Raw genomic sequence first — 25,576 nt, forward strand, 5'->3', positions numbered from 1 at the left:
ATTTTTTATGCCTACATCAAAAAGTCTGATAGAGCACAAATAGACAATCTAAGGTCACACCTCAAGGAACTAGAGAAACAAGAATAAACCAAACCCAAACCCAGCAGAAGAAAATAAATAACCATGATCAGAGCAGAACTAAATGAAACTGAAACAAAACAAAACAAAAAAAGCCCACAAAAGATAAATAAAACAAAAAGCTGGTTCTTTGAAAAGATATATAATAAATAAAATAAATAAATAAAATTAAATAAATAAATAAAATTGATGGACCATTAGTGAGATTAACCAAGAAAAGAAGGGAGAAGATCCAAATAAGCTCAATAAGAAACAAAATGGGAGATATTACAGCTGATACCACAGAAATACAAAAGATCATTCAAGGATGCTATGAGCACCTTTATGCGAATAAACTAGAAAATCTAGAGGAGACGGATAAATTCCTGGAATTATACAACCCTCCTAGGTTAAACCAGGAAAAAATATAAACTGTGAACAGACCTATAACAAGCAGCAAGATTAAAGTGGTAATTAAAAAGTTACCAAGAAAAAAAAAGTCCAGGACCAGACAGATTCACAGGTGAATTCTATCAGACAGTCAAAGAAAAATTGGTATCAAACTTGTTGACACTATTCCACAGGAGAGAGAAAGAGGAAATCCTCCCTAAATCATTTTTTGAAGCCAGTATCACCCTAATACCAAAACCAGGGAAGAACATAACAAAAAAGAAAACTACAGACCAATGTCCCTGATGAACACAGATGCAAAACTGCTCAAGAAAATACTAACTAACTGAATCCAGCAGCATATCAAAAAGATAATCCACCATGATCAAGTGGGTTTCATACCAAGAATGCAGGGATGATTTAACATCCACAAGTCAATGAATGTGATGCACCACATAAAGAAAATTTAAAACAAAGTCACATGATCATCTCAACAGCTGCAGAAAAAGCATTTAACAAAATCCAGCATCCCTTTATCATTAAAACCCACAGCAAAATTGGCATAGAAGGGACACGCCTTAAGGTAATAAAAGCCATCTATGACAAATCCACAGCTAACATTATACTGAATGGGGAAAAGTTGAAAGCATTTCCCCTGAGAACTGGAACAAGACAAGGATGCCCACATTCACCACTTCTATCCAACATAATATTGGAAGTTCTAGCCAGAAAAATCAGACAAGAGAAGGAAATAAAGGGCATCCAAATCAGTAAAGAGGAAGTCAATCTGTCACTGTTCACCAATGATATGATAGTATACCAAGAAAACTCTAAAGGCTCATCCAAAAAGCTCCTAGAACTGGTTAATGAATTCAGCAAAGTTTCAGGAAACAAAATTAATGTATACAAATCGGTAGTTCTGCTATACACCAACAGTGACCAAGCTAAGAATCAAGTCAAGAATGTAACTCCTTTTATAATAGCTGCAAAATACAATAAAATACTTAGAAATATGCCTAAACAAAGAGGTGAAAGATCTCTGTAAGGAAAACTACAAAACCCTGCTGAAAGAAATTATAAATGATACAAACAAATGGAAGTATGTCCCATGCTCATGGATGGGTAGAATCAATATTGTAAAAATGACCATACTGCCAAAATCAATCTACAAATTCAATGCAATTTCCATGAAAATACCACTATCATTCTTCACAGAATTAGAAAAAATAATCCTAAAATTCATATGGAACCAAAAAAGAATCTGCATAGCCAAAGCAAGATGAAACAAAAAGAACAAACCTGGAGGCATCACACTACCCAACTTCAAACTATACTGTAACGCCACAGTCACCAAAACAGCATGGTACTAGTATAAAAATGGGGATATAGACCAATGGAACACAATAGAGAACTTAGAAATAAAGCCAAATACTTACAGCCAACTGATCTTTGACAAAGCGAACAAAAACAACAAGTGGGGAAAGGTCACCCTAGTCAACAAATGGTACTGGGATAATTGGCAAGCCACATGTAGAGAATGAAACTGAATCCTCTTCTCTCACCTTATACAAAAACCAACTCAAGATGGATCAAAGGCTTAAATCTAAGACTTGAAACTATAAAAATCCTAGAAGATAACATTGGAAAAACTCTTCTAGACATTGGCTTAGCCAAAGGCTTCATAACAAGAACCCAAAAGCAAATACAAAAAAAAAAAAAAAAAAAAAAAAGATAACTACATAGTACTTAATTACTTAATTAAACTGAAAAGTTTCTGCACAGCAAAAGAAATAACCAGCAGAATAAACAGAACATCCACAGAGTGGGAGAAAATCTTTGCAATTTATACTTCTGTTGAAGGACTAATACCCAGAATCTACAAGGAACTCAAATCAGCAAGAAAAAAACAAACAATGCCATCAAAAATTGGGCTAAGAACATGAATAGACAATTCTTGAAAGAAGATATAAAGATGGCCAAGAAACATATGAAAAAGTGCTCAACATCAGTAATGATCAGGGAAATGCAAATCAAAACCACAATGCGATATCACCTTACTCCTGCAAGAATGGCCATAATCAAAAAATCAAAAATTAACAGATATTCACAAGGATGTGGTGAAAAGGGAACACTCTTACACTGTTGGTGGCAATGTAAACTGGTAAAACCACTATGGAAAACAGTATGGAGATTCCTTCAAGAACTAAAAGTAGATCTACCCTTTGATCCAGCAATTCCACTCCTGAGTATCTACCCAGAGGAAAAGAAGTCATTATATGAAAAAGATACTTGCACGTGCATGTCTAAAGCAGCACAATTTGTAACTGCAAAAATATGGAACAAGCCCAAATGCCCATCAATCTATGAGTGGATAAAGAAAACGTGGCATGTATATAACATGGAATAGCATACAGATATAAAAAACGATATAATGGCATTTGCAGCAATCTGAATGAAATTGGATACTGTTATTCTAAGTGAAGTAACTCAGAAATTGAAAACTAAACATCATATGTTCTCACTCATAAGTGGGAGCTAAGCTATGAGGATGCAAAGGCGTAAGAATGACACAATGCACTTTGGGGGTTCAGGGCAAAGCGTGGGAGGGGAATGAAGGATAAGAGCACACACTGGGTACAGTGTACACTGCTTAGGTGATGGGTGCACCATAATCTCAGAAACCACCACTAAATAACTTATTCATATACCAAAATAAATATAAATAAATAAACAAATAAATTTTAACCAGGAAAAAATTATATTTCCCTTAAAAATATTTTATTTCCTTTAATTGGTTGGTTACATCACTAGAGTATATTTTGAACTTTATATTCTACATATGTATATACTATAAACAAATCTGAAATAGATACCAAAGAGAGTTACTAACACAAAAATACATACATATTTCCACAATTTAGAATATGCTTACCAGTTTCAGTAATTGCATAACCTGTACCACTGCACTTAAGGCTAAACACTGGTAACCCAGCCAGATATACAGCATTTTTGTGTTTTTCAGAATATGTTACAAATTATTATTTTTTTAAAAAAGAGCTACATTTTAAGTGTGTGCAGATGTGAATTTTGGCTTACAGAACTGTTTTTAATATTCATCTATGGTATTTTCTTGGCAAAGAAAATCAACGTTTGTTGATGCGTGACTTTAACAGACAGATCAGTAGACATCCTAGGAATACTCTAAGGAAGCAACCCCAGGTTATGGAAAATATCTCATCAAACATTGGCATCTTTGAATTTTATTTGTGACAATTGTTTATGTTATTGTATATTTCATATTAGTACTTAATAGGAATTCTAACAGATTTTTAAATGAGCTTCTAAAGATTTACAAACTGAAGTCTGTATTTCTATAAATTATTGTAATTCTAAAGAAATCCCAGCATTTTTTAAAGAAATTGACAGGTTGAGTTCAAAAGTCATATGGAAACCCAAAGGGCTCAATAGTGTCAAAATAACTCTAAAAAAGAAAAGCAAGGCTGTAGGACTAACATTACCCTATTTCAAGACTTATTAACTTATTAAGACCTATTAAAGCAACATTGTATGGTATTGATATAAAAAAGCAAATACAAAAAAAGCAAAACAATAAAATTGGGTAGGAAATCCAGAAACACATCCACCCACATGTGAACAACTGATTTTTGACACAAGGTGAAAAGTCAATTCAGTGGAGAAAAGATAATCTTTTCAACAAATGGTATTGGAACATTTGGATATCTGTTTGCAAAAAATGACCCTCAATCCAAAAAAAAAAACAAAAGCCAAAATCAAAATGTAATATAGAACTACATGTAAAACCTAGAACTCTGAAAGACAATACAGAAAATCATGGTGACTTTGACAAAATATCTTAAAAATTACATCAAAAGCACGATCCACAGAAGAAAACACTGATAAACTGGACTTTAACAAAAATAAAAATGTCTGCTCTTGGAAAAACACTGTAAAGAGAATGGGCAGGTAAGTCATAGACTGAGAGAAAATATTTTCAAATCATTTATCTGATAAAGGACTTACATCCGTAATGTGGAATAAACTCAATTTTAATAATAAAAATAATCTAATAAACAACAAATTTGAACAAATAATTCACCAAAAAAGATATATGATCAGCAAATAAGAATTTGAAAAGATATTCAATGCCATTAGTCATTAGGGAAATGCAAATTCAAACAAGGATGAAATACTACCACACATTAAAGTGGCCAAAATCAAAACGACTGGCCATACCAAATGCTGTCAAGAATGTGGAGCACTTAGGACTCTCACACTGCTGGTGTAAAACGGTGCCACCACTTTGCATACAAGATTGGCAGTTTCTTAAAATGTTAAATATCTATCTAGTACATGACCCAGCTGTTCCATAGCTAGGTATTTTCTCATAAGAAATGAAAGAGCATGTCTATACATGGCTTGTATCTAAATGATCATAACACCATTACTTGGAATCGCCAAAGACTGGAACCCAAATATGCATTGACAGGTGAGTGGATGAACGAACTAGTATATCTGCACAATGAGATAGCCTCAGAAATAAAAGGAATGAATGATTGATGCACTTAATAAAATGGATAAATCCCAAAATAACTACGAACTTTGATCTCCCCCCAAATTAACCAAAAATGTATTATAAAAGACCCCAAAGAATACATACTGTAAAATGCCATTTATGTATTAATATTGAGCCTGGAAATGAATCTACAGTGACAGAAAGCTGATAAATGATTGCCTGAGGGATGGGGGAGATGGGAGGAAGCGGGAGAGAAAACAACTAGAAGCAGGAACAGGGCAACTTTTGGGAGTGATGAATGGTCATTATCTTGAGGATTATGATAGTTTCATGGGAATATACACATGCCAAACTTATCAAATTCTACACTATAAATATGTTAAGTTTACCAATGTCAATTCTACCCCAATAAAGTAGTTCTTAAGGTAAAAAAAAAAAAAAAAAATCTTAAGTTCCTCATCCCTTCGAACAAATGCCTAAGGAAAAATAAATATGAAGATGAGAATACCAGGAGCAATCAGAAATACAAATTTAAATTATTTTCTGATTCCATGTGAATAGCACATAGATCTAAAATAATGGAACTTACCTTTTCTCCCACACACAGAGACTGTAATGCTATTATGTGACTCGACTAGATGGTGGAGTTTTACAGATTGCTGAAAAAGAAGGGAAAATGGAAAAGTGTTATCTATTTGAGCATAGTTTCTAGGTATTATTAAGTAAGGTGCTAGGCTTCTTTAAAGATGGAACACTGTCTTATTGCCAATTGAATGGAATGTACTGGCTACAAACAAAGGACTACGTAGCTCATTATTTAATTGAAAAAGCATCCAATTCCTAGTGATTTTCACCCAGCAGTAAGTATGTTTTCTTCAGCAGAAAGGAATTTCCAGCATGCTCTTTCCACTCAGAAGAGTTTTTGACACTGAACTCCAGCCTGGGCAACAGAGCAAGACTCCATCTCAAAAAATATATAAATAAATCAATATAAAAATCAATAAATGAATAAGGAGTTTGATGGTTCCTGCTACTTCCTCATAATATTTGTTGTTGTAATACATGAAATATATGGGATGAGAGTGAATCAGTAAGAGAAACAAAAAACACAATTATATTTGATTCCACATTACTGGGAAACTATTGTGTAAAAGACCTCCTGCTTGATTCTGGGGGTTAAAAGTCCCAATCATTTAATGTGTTCATTTTGTCATCCTGATTTTGTCATTTAAGATACTTCCTAAATTCCCTAGCTTCAAATTATTTGGAAATCTGATAAATGTGTTCTAAAAATGATTAACAGAATAAGCCAATGTCAAAAAGACAGGTGTTCTGCTTTTGAGTAACTCATTCTTTTATTCATTTGTGCATTAATCAACAAACATTTACTGAGCAAACTTTAATATTTCAGGAATAGAATGAACAAAAGAGATATGGTTCCTAACACCAAGAAATTTACAATCTACTGAGAAAAGTAAGTTTTAATCAAGTAACTACATATATAAATGTATAATGACAATCAGGAATAAGAAGAAAAAATAAAGTACTTTTGGATCATATATAGCAAAGGGAATCAATCAGGAGAAATCTCCCCTGAAGAAGTGACATTGAACCTAAGATCTGAGTAGGAGTTATTTAGTCAAGCGGTAAGGGCAAATCATGAAGATGAAAAAAAAAAAAAAAAGGACAATTCCAGATGACATATCGAACTGTTCTGAGGTTAGAAAAAAAGAGTATGTGTCAGGAAACAAAAAGATCTAATGCATCTGGAGGGCAGAAAGCAAGGGAGATGCTGGGTGAATCAAGGGAGGAGAAAGAAGTCAAAGCAGCAGTTACACGTACACGTGCAGCAGCAGTTCGTAGAGAGGGCCCGAGGAATGTCCCACAGGGGCTGAGCAGGTATACTCTTTTCATAATAGCACTAAGACGTTAATTGCCTTTTAGAATCTTATTCTCGCACAAGTGTACAGTGGAGATGTCCGGAGGCTGAGTGGTGTTTAATATCACAATAGACTAAATGCAGAAGCAGTTACAAAAATCCAATTGTCAGAAATAAAAAAAAGAAGTACAATTATCAAAGTATTTAAATCAACTGATATAGACATTTTTTAAAAGACTGCCACGGTCTGAATGTGACCCAAAATTCATGTATTGAAATCCTAACCCCCGAGATGATGATATTAGGAGTAGGGGCCTTTGAAAGGTGATTAGGTCATGAATAATTTTAGTGTCCTTATAAAAGAGGCCCAGGAGAGACGCCATGTCTCTTTCACCATGTGAGGATGCAATAAGAAGGTGCCATCTCTGAACCAAGACGAGAGACCTCACCAGACACTGAATCTGCTGGTGTCTTATCTTGAACTTTCCAGCCTCCATAACTAAAGAAATAAATTCTGTTGCTTAGAAGCCAAAAAAAAAGAAAATCCAATTGTCTTCTATTAAACCAAACATAAAAGAGATTTGCAAAAATGTAAAATAATGCCGTTCTCCTCACTAAATTATTTTTATTTTGGAAAATACAGTTGTCTTTAAATATATATTTATATACAAATATGTTATTATTTTAAATTAATTAATAAATATTTTATCATTCTGAGTTTTAATTCTTAATTTGGTAAATACCAATAGATATAACCTACAAGATTTAAAACTCTTAGAGATCCTTAGTGATTTTTAAGAGTTTAAAGAGCTCTAGAAACTAAAAAGTTTGTGAGTCTCGAGGTAAAGCTTTAAAGTCTGCAATGAGATTTAGAAGTTTATTGTAAGAGCAATGGGAATATTTTGAAGCATTTTAGTGATAAAAGCTTGTAAATAGTCGTGTTCTACAAGAATGATGTATGGAGGCCAGATGGGAGGTGACTGCAAGGTAGAAAACGATACTAACTCGAACCTTAAAAGTGTTAGGGTGGAAAAAAGTGAATGATGTCAAGAGATATTTAGGAAGGAAAAATCAAAGGACTTCCTGTGTAATTGAAGGGGAAGAAGAAAGAAAGTTTCAAGGTTGGCAACCAGATTTCTGGCTTGTGCAACAGAATGGTCAGTAGTATCTGCTACCAAATCAGAAAAACCTAAGTGCAGATTTGAGGAGAAGAATCCTTGAGTTTTATGTTGAGAATGTTGAATTTAAGGTAATTTGTTGATATTAAGGTGGGGATATCAAATAGGTAGTTGAAGCTATGAGTCTGGAACTGAAAAGGGATATCTGGATTTGAGATATACATACAAATTTGAAAGTCATTAGCATATGCCTTTGAAGTCATTGGCATGTACGGCTATAAAAATAATGAAGAATCTTTTATGTACTTGCATGAAAAGATCCTCAAGATATATTAATAGTAATTTTTTAAATAGCAAGTTAGGAAATAATGTAATTATGCTACCACTTAGATAAGAAAAAGAGAAAATACATGTACTTGTATTTGCTTCGTTTGCCTAAAAATTTTTTAAAAGATTACACAAGAAACTAATGTAAGCAGTTGGCCAAGTGGAGTGGGAGAGACAAATGGAGCCTTTACATTATATGCATTTTCCTGTTGTTTTGACTTTGGAACACTCATTTTTTAAAAGTCAGATAGAGAAGGCCGAGCTATCAAAAGAGAATGGAAAAGAGCAGCTGGAGAGGATGCAGAGTGTGCTGTCACTGAAGCCAAGGAAAAGAGTGCATCAGAAAGAACGGAGCAGTTAACTGTGTCAAATCCAACTGAGAAGTTTAGCGAAATCTGTACTGCGGAAAAAAAAAAAAAAAAAATCCACTGCAGGGGGACCATAACATCAGCAAGCAAAACACCAAGAACCCAATAAAAATTGATAAAGGACACAAAGAGTTCACAGTAAAAGAAATACAAATGGCCTAAAGTGTGAAGAAATGCTCAACTCATAATAGAAAACGTGATTGGAATTACTGAATTCTGTTTTCACTTATATTGGTAAAGATAAGAAAAACTTATCTACTGTTGTAAGGAATGTAAATTGGTATTACTTTTTTATATACATAGAGAGATGAGGTCTCACTATGTTGCTCAGGCTGGTCTTGAACTCCTGGATCTAAGCTATCCTGCCACTTCAGCCTCCCAAAATTCTGGGATTACAGGTGTGAGCCTCCATACCTGGCCAGTATTACTTTTTTTAAGAGGCATTTTGACAACATGCATTAAAATAGTGTACCTAGCTTATGACTAAGTAATTTCAATTGCAGAAATTTTCTATATATCAATACAGATATTTACAAGCATATATACTTGTTATATACATATGTATACATATGTAATATGTGTCATATGCATACGTATATATAGATGTATGAAAAGATATATGTGTAAGGATGCTTTTGCAGCATTGTCTTAGTAGCAAAAGACTAGAAACAACCAAATACATATCAATATTGGACTGGTGAAAAATTATGATACATCTAGAGAAAATGTATTTGTGCAGATGCAGAAAGATATTTAGGATATAATAGGTAAGAAATTCAAGTGGAAGCTGGGCACGGTGGCTTATGCCTGTAATCCCAGCACTTTGGGAGGCCGAGGCGGGTGGATCACTGGAGGTCAGGAGATCGACACCATTCAGATCATCATGGTGAAACCCCGTCTCTACTAAAAACATAAAAATTAGCTGGGCGTGGTGGCACACAGCTGTAATCCCAGCTACTTGGGAGGCTGAGGCAGGAGAATTGCTTGAACCTAGGAGGCAGAGTTTGCAGTGAGCCGAGATCGCCCCATTGCACTCCAGCCTGGGCGACGAAAGCAAAACTCCGTCTCAAAAATAAATAAATAAATAAGTAAAATTCAAGTGCAGAACAGTGTACATAGAATATATTCATTCTGTTAAACAAATTAATGCATATGCATTTAATATTGCTGAAAGTATACAGAAAATAGGGTCCTAGTGGATGTATCTTGAAAGAGGACCTGAACACTCGGAAGTTTTCCCAACAGGAGGAAGCCTTAATTTTTATTCACACTCTTTTGTTCTGTTTGAATTTTATTTTTATCATAGCCACATATTGCCCTTTCTATTAAGGAAAAAAAAGAGCTAATTTTAAAAGAACTTTTTAAATTTTAAAATGATCTATGGGCTTTGGGATCACAGTGGCGACCTTAACAAGATTTGTTTAAATGGAGTCATGAGGGAGGAAGGCATGTCGGCATGACTGAAAAGTAAGAGGAAGATGAGTAACTAATGATAACAGAGACAAAGACTCTAGAAGTTTTACTGTGAATGGAAAAAGAGTGATATAGTAGTAGCTGAAGGCAGAAGCATGGTCAAGAGAAGAAACTGTTTTGTTTGAGTTTTGTTTTCAAGTTAGGAGAATTTGAGAATGTTAAATGTTGATGGGAAGGCTCTTGAGGAGAAGAGAGGAGTCACTCATGGACTGCATAAGCACCCCAAGAAGGTGGAAGAGGATGGTCTCGCAGGCATGGCCGGGGGCACTTCCTCCACTGGAATGAGAGGTCAGGGCAGGAGGGGGCTGCAGAGATGAGTCATTTGGCACTCGGAAAGTGAGGAGTTGGGCAATTTTCTGTCTTATGGCTTCCACCTTTTTTGTGAAATAAGTGATATCTGCTGAATTAAAGAAAGAGTGGAATATGAGAAGATGGGCATCTCAGACACCAGAAGACAGAGATGGCTTGAAACCTTCATTTCAGAGGACGGGAGAGTACCTCGATTAGAGATGAACAGAAGGCTTGCCCAGATGAAGTTGGAATTCGCAGATTTATAGTGCAACCAACCAATCTGTTCTATGTAATTTTTTTTTTCCAACAGTATCTAGAAACCTGGTGTAGGCATAAAGAAAGCCAGGAGTTGGACTGCGGCCTTGACAAATGAGTACCAGCCAAACATAAATGGCAAAGGAGTTCATATTAAATAGATTCCTCCACCTTCCATCTCTCTTCCACCATCTTCAAGTCCCATCAGTATTCTCTACATGCATTTTTTCACATATTCACAATTCATAAACCTTTGCATGTTGTTCTGGCTAATTAGTCTTAAGTAAATTAAAGAGAGAGGAAAAATAACTTCAAATGTCAGAGATTGGAATGGGAGGAAAGGGAAAGAACTAAATTGTTGAACACTGCTTACTGTGCTACATATTTATAAACTTGGTCTCACTTACTATGGAGTAGGAAGTGACTATTTCCTGATACTCCTTTCTAACAAATTTTTAATAAAGTCACTATTCTTCCCTTTCTGAAACCATAGAACTAATAGAGAAACTCACCTCTCTGAGATCATACACTGTCAAAGATATGGAAATTATGGACATGATTATGATGGCAAAAGCATATTCCTTATAGTCTTCACTAAACCACAAACAGACACTGAAGAGTTGAAATATATAAAATGGATTTAGAACCTGTTGGCAGACATAAAAACAGGAAAGCAAGCAAGATTTTTAGGCTTCACACTTAGCTCTTTATTTACTTGTTTTCATAATCATCTTCATGACATACATCATCCCACACAATAGTCTTATTATATTTATTCAGCAACTGACAGGTGCCAGACACTGCTCTAAGCAACTTTACTTGAATTTTCTCATTGAATTCCCACAATTACCTTATTAACCAGAAGTTACTGATCTCCATTGTAATGATAAAGAAACTGAACCTTAGATCTTGAGAAATACGTCCAAAGTCATGCGACCATGATTGCCACAGACCCAAGACTTAAACCCAGGCAATCTGACCCCAGAGCACTTACTTTTAATCACTGCCGCACTTTACAATTTACAAAGTAGTGTCTCATGTATTGACATGTTGACCATCACAATAGTTATTTAAGGAGTAGATGTTGTCATCTCCTGTTTACATTTACTGGCCTTCAGAAAGGTGAAGTATTAGTTCAGGTTTACAAAGTTAAAATACTTTCTAGTCTCCTCTTCCCTATGACATAACACCTGCCACATTTGAAGTCGTTAAGGAACTTGATGAATGGGTGAGCTGAAGACTGCATGTTCTCGTTAAGTAGAAAGCAGTAAGCTGCAAAAGAGCATCTAGGACACTGTGCGAGAGAGTAGCTGTTAACTTCAACAGCTGGAACGCAGCTTTGGTCAAAAAACATGTTGTGCCTTCACTTAAATTCCCCCTAGTTGGTTTCCTTCTGTCTAAAACAGAAATGGCCATCCTTTCTTCTGGTTAGAGAGGCAGCACACAGAAACATTCCCCATTGGTTTGTTTTACTTTCTTTCATGCTTGACAGCTTGCTGGAAATACTTTAAAAGCACCTTAAGTTTAGTAAGCTTTTCTAAGGCAAGGAGGAGTGCAGAGGGAGCACAGGGAAGCCAGAGTACAGCTAGAGGGCTATGGTTTGATAATAATCATTGTAAAGTGAAAAAATGAAGATCCCAGTGATAGGGTCCAGAAGGGAAATTTCATCTTATACCTTGAGATCTGCAGTACTAATAAGGTTGAATAAATGGGGTTTTTCCTTCCTACATTTTTAGGCACCAAGGAACTTGTATCTGTTACCTAACAAAAGGATTAGCTTAAAAAAAATTGAGTTTCACAAAGTTAAAACAAGTTAAGCAGCACAGTATTAAAAAAGAAAAGAAACATTACATTCATCCAGCCACTAAATGTTAAGTAAGTACAATGAGTTTCACACCTTGTCTTGCATATGGCAATCTGCAAAAGAACCACTTGGAGAAAAAGAGTAACCAAGAGATATGAGGATAATATGCTTGACATACTTCCAAAATATATTCTATATTATAGTTACTTATTAACAAGTAGCACTCCTGATTATTTCATTGGAGTCAAACTTCTTTATTTTCTATCCAACACCAAGAGAAAATGCTGGAGAAATTACCTCCTTGATGAGCAGTTTCCAAATTGGTGTAACTTCAACATCGATAGTATTAGGCCCACATATTAACCTCCTATAGAAAGAAATCACATATCACTCCATCACAAATAATAAAATTAAAACTCACTCCTCACCTATTCAGAAAAAAGTCTATTCCATGTTCAATTTCTCACTCATGGGACCAACATAAGCCTCCCTTGTTATATACCATTCCCATCCTTCTCAAAATGATGGGAGGTGAGGGTTCCCAGGTGCAAAAACGATAGATATGACCGTATTGCTTCTAGAACTATACTCTTCCCAAGGTCTAAATATTTTTCTAAATGGTATTTTGGGTATTTAATATTAAATATTGTCTCATTCAAGTAGTTTCAGGATTGGGATGTTCCCAACTCTGTCTCTCCTCAATTCCGGTTTTATTACTATAAGACCGTGAGACAGTTAAGAGAAAACACCTTTATTGATAAGGAAATGCTGTTTCTACTTTCCTACCCCTATTTAGTAGTTCTGGAAAACTTCAGAATGTATTTTAATGTAGGTGGAAAGTTCTGTGATCTCAAAAATAACTCTACAGGCATAACTCTTCGGCTTTTGGATTCAGTGTCTCTAAAACGCAGAGATGTGTTTCTTTGATTACGCAGAGGAAAGACATTTTACGAGTTACGTTACTGTGGAAAACACTAACTGCTTTCTCTGTGTCTTCCACCTCGATGCTCAGATTAAATAGCTTGGTCAAATGTATGAGAGCAGTGCTTCTCAAACTTTAACATTTATATAGATCACTTGGTGATATTGTTAAAATGAAGATTCTGATTCAACGGGATGAAAAGTGGTCTGAGATCATGCGTTTCTAACAAGCTCCCAGCTGATGCAGATTCTGCTAGGCTCTACATCTCTTCAAAGTACTAGAAATGGGGAAGGGCGAAGCATGTGAATCATAGAAACTTAGAACAGCAAGGCCTTTAAAGAGTCCTTCTCCCCCTGTCTATGATTGAGAAACAAAGGTCCAGGGAGGAAAAGATATTTGTTCAAAGCCCACAGACTCTTGACATACCAGTGCCCTCCCTAATCTCTCTCCTCTGCCTAATAATTCATTTGGAATTGTGGAGCTACACATCTTGCATGGTGTTCTACTGCTGCTCCATGGTTATTATGTAACTGCATTATCATGATCTAAGATGTATTTCTTGATTATAACCTAAACTGGCTCAACTTCATATTATAATAACCTTGAGAAACATTGTATGGAGTAGAAAGAGCACTACATCTGCAGCCAGGAGTGTGGGCCTCAGTTCTTCCGCTACTAATTCCCATCTGTGTGACCTCGTTCCGGCCATGAAACCTTTCTGAGTCTCAGATTTCTCATTTGTTGTATGGAAATGGTGATAATGTCTGTTCTACCTGCCCCATAAGGTTACTCTGAAGATGAAGTAATATAATGTACGTGAAAGATTTAATTTAATAATACTAAATAGAGCATTACAACATTTTCTGATATTAATCTATTAAGATAACTATTTACTGAGCTGTCTATTTGGCTAACTGATAATAATCCTTTTGAACTAGTATAGGCAATAACACGCATGGTACCTAATCTCTTGTTCTTCTCTTGTCAAGCCTGATCCAAATTTCTGATGTATCTTGGCAGAACTGAGCCAGTCTTCCAAAGAGCTAAAATAATAATAATGAAAAGAACATATTTAGCAATAATATTTTTGAGATGACATTTTTCTTCTTTGGCTGTACTCGCTAAAACAACTTACCCAATTTTCTGGAACTGTCCTTCTAAGTAGTTCCAAACATATCTTATTTTCTGCACTTTTATGCATCTCACCTGCAAAAGAAAAGTACTAAGAAAACCTCTAGTTTGAGGATCAGAGAATAAACAGCAACCAGTGGCTAAAGAAGCATTTGTTTAAAAAGCAAAGATAAAACTTTAACATACTTATTTAAGATTTTATCCTTTTCTAACTTATCCTTTGCTTTTCTACCATACAAATGGTACCCTTTATTAGAAGTCATCATTTAATCAGCATGTATCATGGACCTACTATATAGAAAAATATATATGAATAAAACTTAGTCTCTGCATTCTACTACTTTATAAACTAAGAAAGAAAAATTTCCAAAAAAAAGACATAGAGTTCAATATGTACATGTCAAAAAAATTAAAACATAATAAAATAAAAAATACATTTTTAAATGCTGTAGACATAAAGAGAAAGAAGATGATGGAAGGCACTATGATGGAGATGATGTATGAGTTACAGTGTTGAAGGATTAGAAGACTTTTACTCAGATGAGAAAATAGAAAGTATTTTAAAGAGATTGCTCACAAGTTAGTTTGGGGGAAGAAGGCCAGTGAGCACGCCTATTTGTAGAATGAAGAACGAAGCTAGAAAGACAAACTGAAACCAAAGTATTGATACCAGAGTTGAGAAGAAATTACTTAGACAGATAATGAGGTTACAGAAGTCCTCAGTAAGGTTTTCTTTTTAATGAAAAGCAGTGCTCAATCATTTTCCTTTCTAACATAAAAAGACCCAACTATATGCAACCTATGAAGAATCATTTAACTAGTAATAACATACATAGGCTGAAAATGAAAGAATGGAAGAAGACATTCCATGAAAATGGAAACCAGAAGATATTAGAAATAGTTACACTTATGTCAGATAAGATACACTTTAAATTAAAACTATAAAAAGAGACAAAGAAGATCATTGCATAATGACAAAGGAGTCGATTCAGTAAGGGATTAACGCTCAGATGTATGCATCCAACATGGGAGCACCTAAATATGTAAAGCAAAAATTAATAAAACCAAAGGGAGAAATTGACTGCAACACAATGATAGTAGAGAATTTCAACACCTCACTCACAGCAAAGAACAGATCATCCAGACAGAAAACGAACAAATAAATATCAAATCTAAACTACACTGTAGACCAAATGGACCTAACAGACACTTACAGAACATTCCATTCAACAGTTGCAGAATATACATTCTTCTCAACTGCTCATGGAACAGTATCCAGAATAGATTATACATTAGGTCACAAACAAGTCTTAACAAATTTTAAAAACTGAAATCATATCAAGTATTTTTTCTGACTGTAATAGTATAAAAGTAGAAATCAATAAAAGCAAGAAAAACTTCAGAAACTTTGCAAATACATACAAATTAAACAACATGCTCTTGAACAACCATTGGTCAACAAAGAAATTAAAAGAGAAATTTCAAAATTTCTTGAGACAAATGAAAATGAAAACACAGCTTATCAAAAACCTATGGGATACAGAAAAAGCTGTTCTAAGAGGAAAGCGTATAGCAATGAATACCTCTATACAAAAAAGAATGATCTCAAATAGACAATCTAACATTGCACTTCAGGGAAAAATGAGAACAAACTATATCCAAAATTAACAGAAAGAAGGAAATAATAAAGATCAGAACAGAGGTAAATAAAACGAGAAAACAAAAGTTCAAAAAACCCAAAGAGCTGGATTTTTTAAAAGATAAACAAAATTAACAAACATTTAGTCAGACTAAAGAAAAAAAGGGAAGACTCAAATAAAATCAGAAATGAAAAAAGAGACATTACAAATGATAACAAAGGAATACAAAAAACCTAGGAGATTATTATAAACAATTATATACCAACAAGTTTGATAAATCCAGAAGAAATGGAAAAATTCCTGGACACATGTAAGCTATCAAGATTGCATCATGAAAACATAGAAAATGTGAACAGATGAATTAGCAGAGATTGAATCAGTGATAAAAAGTCTTGCATCAAACAAAAGCTCAGTACCTGATGGCTTCACTGCTGAATTCTACTAAACATTTAAAGAAGAATACCAATTCTACTCAAACTATTCCAAAAAATTGAAGAGGAGAAAATATTTCCAAATTCATCTATGCATCACCCTGATAACAAAACTAGAGAAGAACACAACAAAAAAGACAACCATATGTCAATATTCCTGACAAACCTAGAAGCAAAAGTTGTCAACAAAATTGAAGTTAACAGCACATTAAAAAGATCATTTACCATGATCAAGTGGAATTCATCCCAGGATACAAGGATGATTCAACATATACAAATGAATAAACATAAAATATCACATTAACAGAATGAAACACAAACACCATATGATCATTTGAACAAATACAGAAAAGCATCTGACAAAATTCAACATCCTTTCATGATAAAAACTCAACAAAACAGATATAGAAGGAATGCATCTCAACACAAGAAAAGCCATGCAAATCAACAGCTAATATTATACAAAACTAGAAAATATTGAAAGTTTTTCCTGTAAGATCTAGAACAAGACAAGAATGCCTGTTTTCATCACTTTTATTCAACATATTACAGGAAGTCCTAGCCAGAGAAATTAGGCAAGAGAAAGAAGTAAAAGACACCAAAATTGGAAAAGAACTTAAGTTGCCCCTTTTGGCAGATGACACGATATCATATATAGAACATCCTAAAGACTCCACACACAAAAAAAACTAATAAACAAATTCAGTAGAGTTACAGAATACGAAATCAATGTGTATAAAAATCAGCAGCATTTCTATAACTAATAGCAAACTATCTGAAAAAGAAATCAAGAAACTATCCCATTGGCAACGGCTACAAAAAAATAATAAAATACGTAGGAATAAATTTAACCAAGGTCTTGAAAAATCTCTACAATGAAATCTACAAAACATTATTGCAAGAAATTGAAGAAGACAAAAATAATTGAAAAGATATTCCATTCTCATGGATTGAAAGAACTAATCTTGTTAAAAATGCCCATACTGTCAAAAGCAATATACAGATTCAATTAAATTCCTATAAAAATACCAGTGATATTCTTCACAGGAATAGAAAAAACAATCCTAAAATTGGTATGAAACCACAAAAGACCCTGGATACCCAAAGCAAACAGAGCAAAAAGAGCAAAGCTAAAGGCATCACACTATCTGACTTCAAATTTCACTACAAAGCAATAGTAACTAAAACAGCATGGTGCTGGCAGAGAAATAGACATATAGACCAAGGGAACCGCAGAGAGAAAACAGAAATGAATTCACACACTTGCAGCCAACTAGTTTTCAACAAAGGCGCCAAGAACACACAACGAATAAAGGATGGTCTCCTTAATAAATAATGCTGAGATAGGCCAGGCATGGTGGCTCATGCCTGTAATCCCAGCACTTTGGGAGGCTGAGACAGGTGGATCACTTGAGGTCAGGAATTTGAGACCAACCTGGCCAACATGGCAAAACCCCATCTCTACTAAAAGTACAAAGTTAGCTGGGCATGGTGGTGGGTGCCTGTCATCCCAGCTATTCAGGAGGCTGAGGCAGGAGAATCACTTGGACCTGGGAGGCTGAGGTTGCAGTTAGCTGAGACCCTGCCACTGCACTCCAGCCTGGGAGACAGGGCAAGACTCTGTCTCTCTCTCTCTCTCTCTCTCTCTCTCTCTCTGTATGTGTGTGTGTGTATATATATATATATATATATATATATATATATATATATATATAAATCAAACTGAGAAACTTGGCAATCCACATGCAGAAGAATGAAGCTAGACCCCTATATCTTACCATACACAAAACTCAACTTGAAATAGATTAAAGACTTAAATGTAAGATGGGAAATGATAAAACTACTAAAAGAAAAATATAAGGTCTGACATGGCATTGGTCTGGGCAAGGATTTTTTGGGTAAGACTCCAAAAGTGCAAGCTACCCCAAAACAAAAATAGACAATTGAAATTACATCAAGCCAAAAGCTTCTATACAGCAAAGGAAATAACTAACCAAGTGAAAAGACAACCTACAGAATGGAAGAAAATATTTGCAAACTGTATATCTGACAAGGGGTTAATATCCAGAATATATAAGGAACTCAAAAAACTCAGTAGCAACAAAACAACTATTTGATAGAAAATGGGCAAAAGAACTAAACAGACATTTTTCAAAAGAAGACATACAAATGGCTCACAGATAAATGAAAACATGCTTAATATCACTGGTCATCAGGGAAATGCACGTGAAAACCACAGTGAGCTATCACCTCACTCCAGTTAAAATGCTATTATCAAAAAGACAAAAAAAATGACAAATGCTAGCGAGGATATAAAGAGAAGAAACTCTTGTACACTGTTAGTGGGAATATAAATTAGTACAGTCATTATGAAAAACAGTATACAGGCTCCTTATAAAATTAAAAATAAACCATCATATGATCCCTTAATCCCAATCGTAGGTATATATCTAAAGGAAAAGAAATCAGTATGTCAGACAAATATCTGCACTCTCATGTTTATTGCAGTAATATTCACAATAACCAAGATATGGAATTAACCTAAGGGCCTATCAATGGATGAATAGATAAAGAAACTGTACATATACATTTTCTTTGTGGAATGTTATTTGGCCTTAAAAAGAAGGAGATTCCGTCAGTTTTGACAACATGGATGAACCCTGAAGAGATGTTAAATAAAATAAGCAAGACACATAAGGCAAATACTGCAGGATCTGACTCATTTGTGAAATATAAAACAGCTGATGTCGTACAAGTAGAGAGCAGAATATCGGGTATCAGAGGCTGGGGGGAATAGCATAGACAATGGGATGGAGGAAGGTTGGTCAACAGTACAAAGTTACAGTTAGAGAGAAGGAATAAATTTTGTTGTTCTTTTTGCAGAGCAGGGTGACTATGTTTAGTAATATTGTACTGTATATTCCAAAATAGCTAGAAGACAGGAGTTTGAATATTATCACCACAAAGAAGTGATAAACCTATGAGGTGACAGATATGCAAATATCCTAATTTGATTTATACATAATGTATACATGTATCAAAACATCACACTGTACCCCATAAATATGTACAATTATTCTGTGTCAATTAAAAACAAAATTTTAAAAATCCTGGTAGCCACATTAAACCAGTAAAAAAAAAAAAAAGAATGAAGGAAAGTAAAAGATACTGAAAAAGATTAGGCTGGCAGCAAATACTAAAGAACAAAGAGGAGGTTACTACCAAAAAAAAAAAAAAATTAAGGAAGTGAGGGTCTGAGATTGTTGGCAGTGGGAGAAAAGGGAAGGGTTGATGCTTATGATAATTGTGTGTTCTTGCTTCTGATTCTTTAAGCAAGTTCATATGTGAATGTGAATTTCCATGAACTGGTGACCTAACTAAACACAAAGAGAAACAGTGAGACTGACGTATTGTCACAGAGCAATGGTTATTATACTCTCAGGTCGCTCACTGGAATCATCTGGGGAGCTTTGCAAAAGGCTGCTGTTGGGCCGGGCGCAGTGGCTCAAGTCTGTAATCCCAGCACTTTGGGAGGCCAAGACGGGCAGATCACAAGGTTGGGAGATCGAGACCATCCTGGCTAACGTGGTGAAACCCCATCTCTACTAAAAAATACAAAACAACTAGCCGGGCGTGGTGGCGGACAACTGTAGTCCCAGCTACTCGGGAGGCTGAGGCAGGAGAATGGCGTGAACCCAGGAGGCGGAGCCTGCAGTGAGCCGAGATCGGCCACTGCACTCCAGCTTGGGCGACCCAGCAAGACTCCATCTCAAAAAAAAAAAAAAAGAAAGAAAGAAAGAAAGAAAAAGACTGCTGTCTGGGCCCCATCCTCAAGGATTCTGTTTTGTCTGCAGTGCATTCTGGGCATAAATATTTTTAATTTTCCTCAGGTAATTTTAATGTGCAGCCAAAGTTGAGGAACAGTGTCTAGAGCTTCCTTTTGTAGCTACTCTGCTAAATCGCTATTTGAGAACTTCAACTAAATTTTTCTTTGCTTCAGTTTCCCCATGAATACATTTAGGCAATTGGACAGATTATGTCTATGTTCACCCTCAGCTTCTCTCTAGATATTCTATGCTCAAGAATATTATCGTCATTATAACCATTAGATACATTTTAAAACTGGAAAGACCATATAGCTGGCACAAAATAAGTGCTCAATACATTTTTTATTAAATAAATGAGTGAAAGCTTTGCAAAACCACATCAACCAGAAATGCAGTTTAAATCCCTTAGCTCCAAGGTCTAGGTTACCAAAAATGAATGTTAACTCTATGCCATAGGTGTATGTGCATGTACACATGTGCACATGTGCGTGCACACGTGCACACACACACACACACAGAGGCATTCAAACTTACCAAATAGCATGTAAAATGCTGTATTTTTTTTTTATTTTACAGAACGGATTTATTTCAGCAAGGTTGGTTGCAACATACTGCATTTAAAAAGTATATCTTATTTCCAATTTATAGTGAATTGCCAGTAGGAATGACACACAATCTCTCTCTAATTTGCAGATTTCACAATCTGCAAAGGAAATATTTGTAAATGACAGGCTCTAGGGCGTGTTAGCCATCATGACACATGTTGGAATCTCAAGCGTCTTGCCTCACAATTTGCTTTTCTCTTCCGTATTCTTTGCAATTTTGCAAATACAGCAGGATTGTAATCACAGCTACTATTCTGGGGGCATGTTAGGACTTTTCACATGTTATGTTTAGTCTTTTCTATCATCCTGTGCTAGGGCAGATATTATTTTCCTCTTCACTTTGCACCTGAAGTTCATTTTGCTTAAGTAACTTGCCAGGAATTCGAACTCTAGCCCATCTGGCTCCGAAGTTCAGTCTCTCAAAGGATATCATGTTCAAGCTAGTCCCAAAGGAAAATCTGAAAATCCATTGACTTCAGGATTAAAGCTGTATAAAGTGATGGCTGCCTACTTATTAATTACATAAATGCAAAAATCTGTGTTAGAAAAATTTTAAAGGACAAATTGTGGTTCCAATGTGAGGCCCCTGATCAGTTTGAGAACCTCTTATCAAGAGGCAGAAACCACACACTGAGGTTGAAAAATGTATAAAACATAATAGACATGAAACATCTGTAGATGAAGGCAGCAATAATGAGAAATAAAGAGGCTACTGGTAAGTTTTACCTCAGGCCAGAGGATAGAAAATTCCATTATCTTCCGACAGTTTCTTAAGCCATTCCTCACAGAATGAGAAGAATGGCTCCATCCTAGACCTTTTGAGCACATTTGAGATTCCCCCAGGAGAAAATATCTCTGCCAGGAGTTTATCTGCTTCCCCTATCACTCTCAGAGTCTCTGGAAGTTGGTAAGAGGATGTTAAGCACAATATTTGCAAGAGATGAGGTTTATTTGCCCATTTCCTGGAAATTCAGACCAGGAAACAGCAATTAGGAAACCAAATATCTGCTGCGGGGTGAATTTCATCTTTCTGCTCAGGCATCAGGAAGATTTCCTCTCCCCGGGCTTTCTGCTTGTGATTTCTTGTTAGAACATGTTATAAGAGCAACTTGTTTAACAGGTTAAGCACTGGGTGTTAGCTTTGCCTGCAACTCTGCCAGATGGTCCTTAGCTTCTCCTCTTAGCCTATGTTTCCAAACCTGACATAGTTCTTCGCTGTAATCTTCAGACTTCCTTTAAACCAGTGATCTCCAACCTTTTTGGCACCAGGGACCGGTTTTGTGGAAGACAACTTTTTCACGAATGTTGGGGATGGGGTGATGGTTTCAGATCATCAGGCAATCGTTAGATTCTCCTAAGGAGCACTGTAACCTAAATCCCTCACATGAACAGTTCACAATATTAAGGATTTCACTCCTATGAGAATCTCATGCTGCTGCTGACCTGACAGGAGGCAGAACTCAGGCGGTAATGCTCGCCAGCTTGCCGGCAGCTCACCTCCTGCTGTGCAGCCTGGTTCCTAACAGTCCATGGACAGGGCACCGATCAGTGGCCTGGGGGTTGGGGACCCCTCCTTTAAATGCCCCTAAATGTTACCCTGTTGGTAATGCTGTTATTACAGCTCCTCTGACTTTAATGAAAGTTTTGTTACTAGCATAGTTCATTGAAGTTCACAAATGACCTTAATACCCATCGTCTCATTGTATGTTCATAACAGCCCTGAGAAAGGCAAAGAGAGGGTATTACTTTTATTTTATAAATAAGAAACTCAAGACCAGAGAGGCAGTAACTAACCAAACTGCCTATGCCATAGCTGGTAAATGAAGGCAGTACACCTATCACAACTTTCCATTTCAAGACCCCTGCCCCTCCTGCAATTCTGTGTGTTGACTTGGCCATTTCTTCACTGATCTGTTCACTTATTTATTTGATGCTACTAAAGATGCTAGAATTTCAGAGCAATGAAACTATGAGGTCATAGGCTCTCTGGGAAGCTTACTTCTCCAGGTGAATGGACATCTAACAGATTGGGGCAACTATTATTTGGAGGCACCTGACCTCCTTTGTTTTTGTTTATTTGGGCAGTTAAGACAATTGGGCAGGTGGAGCACCGTAGCTCACCCCTGTAATCCCAGCAATTTGGGAGGCTGAGGTTGGTTGATCACCTGAGGTCCGGAGTTCAAGACCAGCCTGGTCAACATGGTGAAACTCCGTCTCTACTAAAAACACAAAAATTAGCTGGGTATGGTGGCAGGTGTCTGTAATCCCAGCTACTTGGGAGGCTGAGGCAGGAGAATTGCTTGAACCCGGGAGGTAGAGGTTGCAGTGAGCCATGGCAGCACCATTGCACTCCAGCCTGGGCAACAAGAATGAAACTCCATTTCAAAAAAAAAGACAACTGGGTGATAACAATTGACAATAGGAAAATTGCTCATAATTTACTTTTATTATTTTAAATAACTGACCTTGAGCTCATAAAACTAAACAGCTGACTACCCATACATAAATGTAAGAGAAAACATTCTGTCTTACAAAATGTTTTTAATATGAATGTTAACTAGTCATAATCCAAGCAGAACTAATTTAATAGGGTGAAGAGGGAGCAACCCAAATACATTTGAATGACAAGAATTCAAATAAGGTCATATTTGCAGGCATAAGCAAACCTCCTGGGATATCCCTGGGTGATTACCTTTAATATAAGATTAACCCGGTTACATAGATTGTAATATAGGGCACAATACTATTGAGAGCTAATATGTAAGAACTGGGCTGGGCAGTACATGCCTGTAATCCCAGCTACTAGGGAGGCTGAGGCAGGAGGATCACTTGAGCCCAGGAGTTTGAGGCTGCAGTGGATTATAATCATGTGCCTGTGAATAGCCACTGCAACATAGTGAGATCCTACCTCTAAGAAAGGAAAAGAAAATAGAACAAGTACGTACTGAGCATCTGCTATATACTACTTTAATCTTTGTATTTCTAAATTTGTTGAATTTTATCAATTAATATTAGAAATAGACATTATCATCATCATTTTATAGATGAGAAAACAGGCTCAGCAGAGTTAAGATCAATGGTTGCACTATTTAGAAGGATGAAGCTGAGATTTGAACTGTCTGGCTCCAAAGTTCACGTTTTAAATATACACTATCAAATAAGGATTGGCACCATGGAGGAGCTGCATTTAACTTTACACTTGAGGGGAAAAAGGGTTAAATCTCTCTGACATCAGCAGTAGCCATCTGTTTACTTACCTTTAGGTCTGGCTTTCTTATGGCTCTATTTATGATATACTCCTCATCTGTAATGAGAGGGTGGTCAGGAGTGAGACCAAATGCGCTGTTTAATGCTGACAGGTAGATCCATATTACCTTTTTCCAAGAGTAAATTTGGAATTCATCCTGAGGAGATAGACATCAAAACCCCCATGAAGTTAAGAGAGGTCAGCAGGCTAAAATTCAACCTGAAAAACATCATTTTAATATAATTCTGTAAGTGTTTGGAGTTCGTGAACGTTCTAGACAGAATGGTTTGTCTCTGAAAGATGATGGATATAGAACCTTGAGGGAAAAAGACCTGTCATCATTGATTGAGGAATCTGGATATGAAGATGAGGCACTGACGCATAACAAAGCCTGAGAGTCAGGAGGCTCATTCGCAGGTAAGAACTAGTTCACTGCATCACCTTTCAGCCCATGGCCTAATGACCATCCCCATCTTTCGAGGCTTAACTCAAATTCCACCCCCTACAGAACAGCCTCATTAACACCCTTCCACCAGCGGGAAAAAAAACAAAACCTGTCACTTTGTTAACTCCAAAAAAATGTTAAATGTCCCTCTCTTGTGGTCTTAATCACTTTTTGCCTGTATTCTCTTGGTTCTTCTAGACTACCTGGAATGTAGGGACCATGTTTTATTGTTCCTTATCCCCATTCAAATGAAGCACTGAGACCTGCTCAGTAAGAGTCTGAAGAATGGATGAAAAAGACTGGATCTATGTACTGAACCTGCCCAAGGTAATTGTCAAGATGTTAGCACAGGTGGGGTTGAAGAAGGCACCTTATTGCATGACCCTAATTAAAATTGCTTCCCTTTGCAGTTCACTGGTTACTTCATCACAGAATAAAATTAGAGAGAGAAGCACAGGATTGAGAAACAGATACCACAATGGTCCCTTAGAGACTGATTTGACAGTGGTTATTATCTGAACGGGTAAATACTAGACATAAAACCCACTCAGATGACTGATAAACCTCAGGATTTAAGAAGTATAACAGAAAAAGTCAAACGTGGGAACAATGTGATGCTTGGGAAATGTAGGTCAGAGCTGGGAATTGTGTCCACCACCACACCCACTTTTGCTATGAAGAGTGCCCTAGCTGACTCTGCAAAAGGCAGGGAGGGGAAGATACAATCATTGTAGCTAATCTCTTATATTGGTCCTCCTAAGAGACCATCTGTATGCCTTTGCTCCTGCTGCCTCCTTGCCTGTAGTACATATTCTCTCTTCTCCTTAAGTCT

The 25,576-nt window shown here is 36.1% G+C and overlaps 1 protein-coding gene across 3 annotated transcripts in view; it reads right to left on the reverse strand.

Moving 5' to 3' along the window:
* Nucleotides 1-25,576, reverse strand: part of ATP13A4 (ATPase 13A4) — a 191,034-nt gene that overhangs the window by 78,876 nt on the left and 86,582 nt on the right. For all 3 annotated transcript variants that reach the window (XM_073023753.1, XM_073023754.1, XM_008009553.3), the window contains 6 exons: nt 24,310-24,456; nt 14,554-14,624; nt 14,381-14,461; nt 12,794-12,863; nt 11,205-11,339; nt 5,571-5,640 (listed from right to left, as the gene is read on the reverse strand). In XM_073023753.1, the coding sequence (XP_072879854.1) occupies nt 5,571-5,640; nt 11,205-11,339; nt 12,794-12,863; nt 14,381-14,461; nt 14,554-14,624; nt 24,310-24,456 (574 nt within the window). The remainder of the gene's footprint in view (nt 1-5,570; nt 5,641-11,204; nt 11,340-12,793; nt 12,864-14,380; nt 14,462-14,553; nt 14,625-24,309; nt 24,457-25,576) is intronic.

This window comes from Chlorocebus sabaeus, chromosome 15 (assembly GCF_047675955.1).
Source record: "Chlorocebus sabaeus isolate Y175 chromosome 15, mChlSab1.0.hap1, whole genome shotgun sequence".
In the NCBI taxonomy this organism is placed as follows: domain Eukaryota; kingdom Metazoa; phylum Chordata; class Mammalia; order Primates; family Cercopithecidae; genus Chlorocebus; species Chlorocebus sabaeus.